Here is a 1,190-nt window from a genome sequence, read left to right as displayed (position 1 = left end):
TGTTCCACTTCCAGTAACAGTATGAGTAGTACTACTGCCAGGAGTAGTAGTAGTAGTAGGGGTTGTGGCTATATTTCCAGAAAGAACATCATCAGTACAGTACTGTAATGATTATTATGCTAATACCTCTTACAGTCCTAACACTTAGAATATGTAGAATTCATGATTTTTTTTTTTTACATGTATTATTACCTGCAGTAGTAGTACTAGTAATTGGCTTCTCTGTAACATTTAAATTTATAAAAGTATTGAATTCATTTACATGTAAGATATTTGATAACTTGCAATACTCACTCTTAATCGGTTTCTCAGTAACATTTAAATATACTGGTATCTGAATGTCCCCTTCAGCACACAAATACCAGCCGCTGTCCTCTGAATGTAGTCCACTCATTGTCACTGTGAAAACATTTGAATCTCTCATATAAGCAGTCACTGTTGTTCCATCTGTGGATCCAAATGATCCTGTCACACAGTTCCTGTCTAGTCTGCACCACTTCATTGCTCCAGAGTTACTGTTGTGACATCTGATGGTTATGTTTTCTCCAATATATCCTGTAATCCTCTGATGATCGACGTAGACACTGGGGGTACCTTGCCGGTAAAACAAATAAAAAGTGAACAGATTTTAAAAAGTGCTCAATAAAAAATTCATTGGTAATTCAGACTTCATATCTAATGAATTAATTAAAAATAAGAGCACACTCAGTCTTTCTGAAAAACTTACATTTTTCTGAAGGAAATGATAAACTATTTGAAATGTGCATGAAAATAGGCACTTACCACTGATAACTAACAATTGAAAATACTGTCCATAATCCTTTCCGTTATCAATCTCCACCACACACCAGTACTTAGTGTTTTTATCTGTCAGTTCGTTTATAGTAACGGTGAAAATTTTCTGTATTTTGTCATCAGAGATTAAATATTTTCCTGAAGGGTCTGGTTTGTTTGTTTTTACTGCATAGCGGCAGTAGCCCCATGTATGTCCTTTACACAAGTACTTCACATGGTCTATATATTGTGACTCATAGAGACATGGGATGGAGATAGATTTTCCAGCTTCCACTGATACTTTACTGACTGTAGTTATGCTGTGAACTCCTGCAACAAGAACAAATAAATAAATATAAACAAATTAATTATCTTCATGTTTATGTTTAATTAAAACATTCTTCTTTCACTTGTCT

At 34.2% G+C, this 1,190-nt stretch overlaps 1 protein-coding gene across 1 annotated transcript; it reads right to left on the bottom strand.

Annotated features, from left to right (window-relative positions):
• Window positions 1-138: 138 nt before the first annotated feature.
• LOC121814050 lies at window positions 139-1,104 on the bottom strand (the record flags this gene model as incomplete). Its single annotated transcript, XM_042218048.1, has 2 exons — window positions 139-594; window positions 784-1,104. Coding segments are annotated over 2 exons (755 nt in total), but the record flags the coding sequence as incomplete, so codon positions are not given.
• Between the last annotated feature and the right edge of the window lie 86 nt (window positions 1,105-1,190).

Source organism: Haplochromis burtoni, unplaced genomic scaffold (genome assembly GCF_018398535.1).
Source record: "Haplochromis burtoni strain Fernald_Lab_line unplaced genomic scaffold, NCSU_Asbu1 Contig_6667, whole genome shotgun sequence".
Taxonomy (NCBI): Eukaryota; Metazoa; Chordata; class Actinopteri; order Cichliformes; family Cichlidae; genus Haplochromis; species Haplochromis burtoni.
Note: the sequence above shows the minus strand (reverse complement) of the source record. Positions and strands in the feature narration are given on the sequence as shown.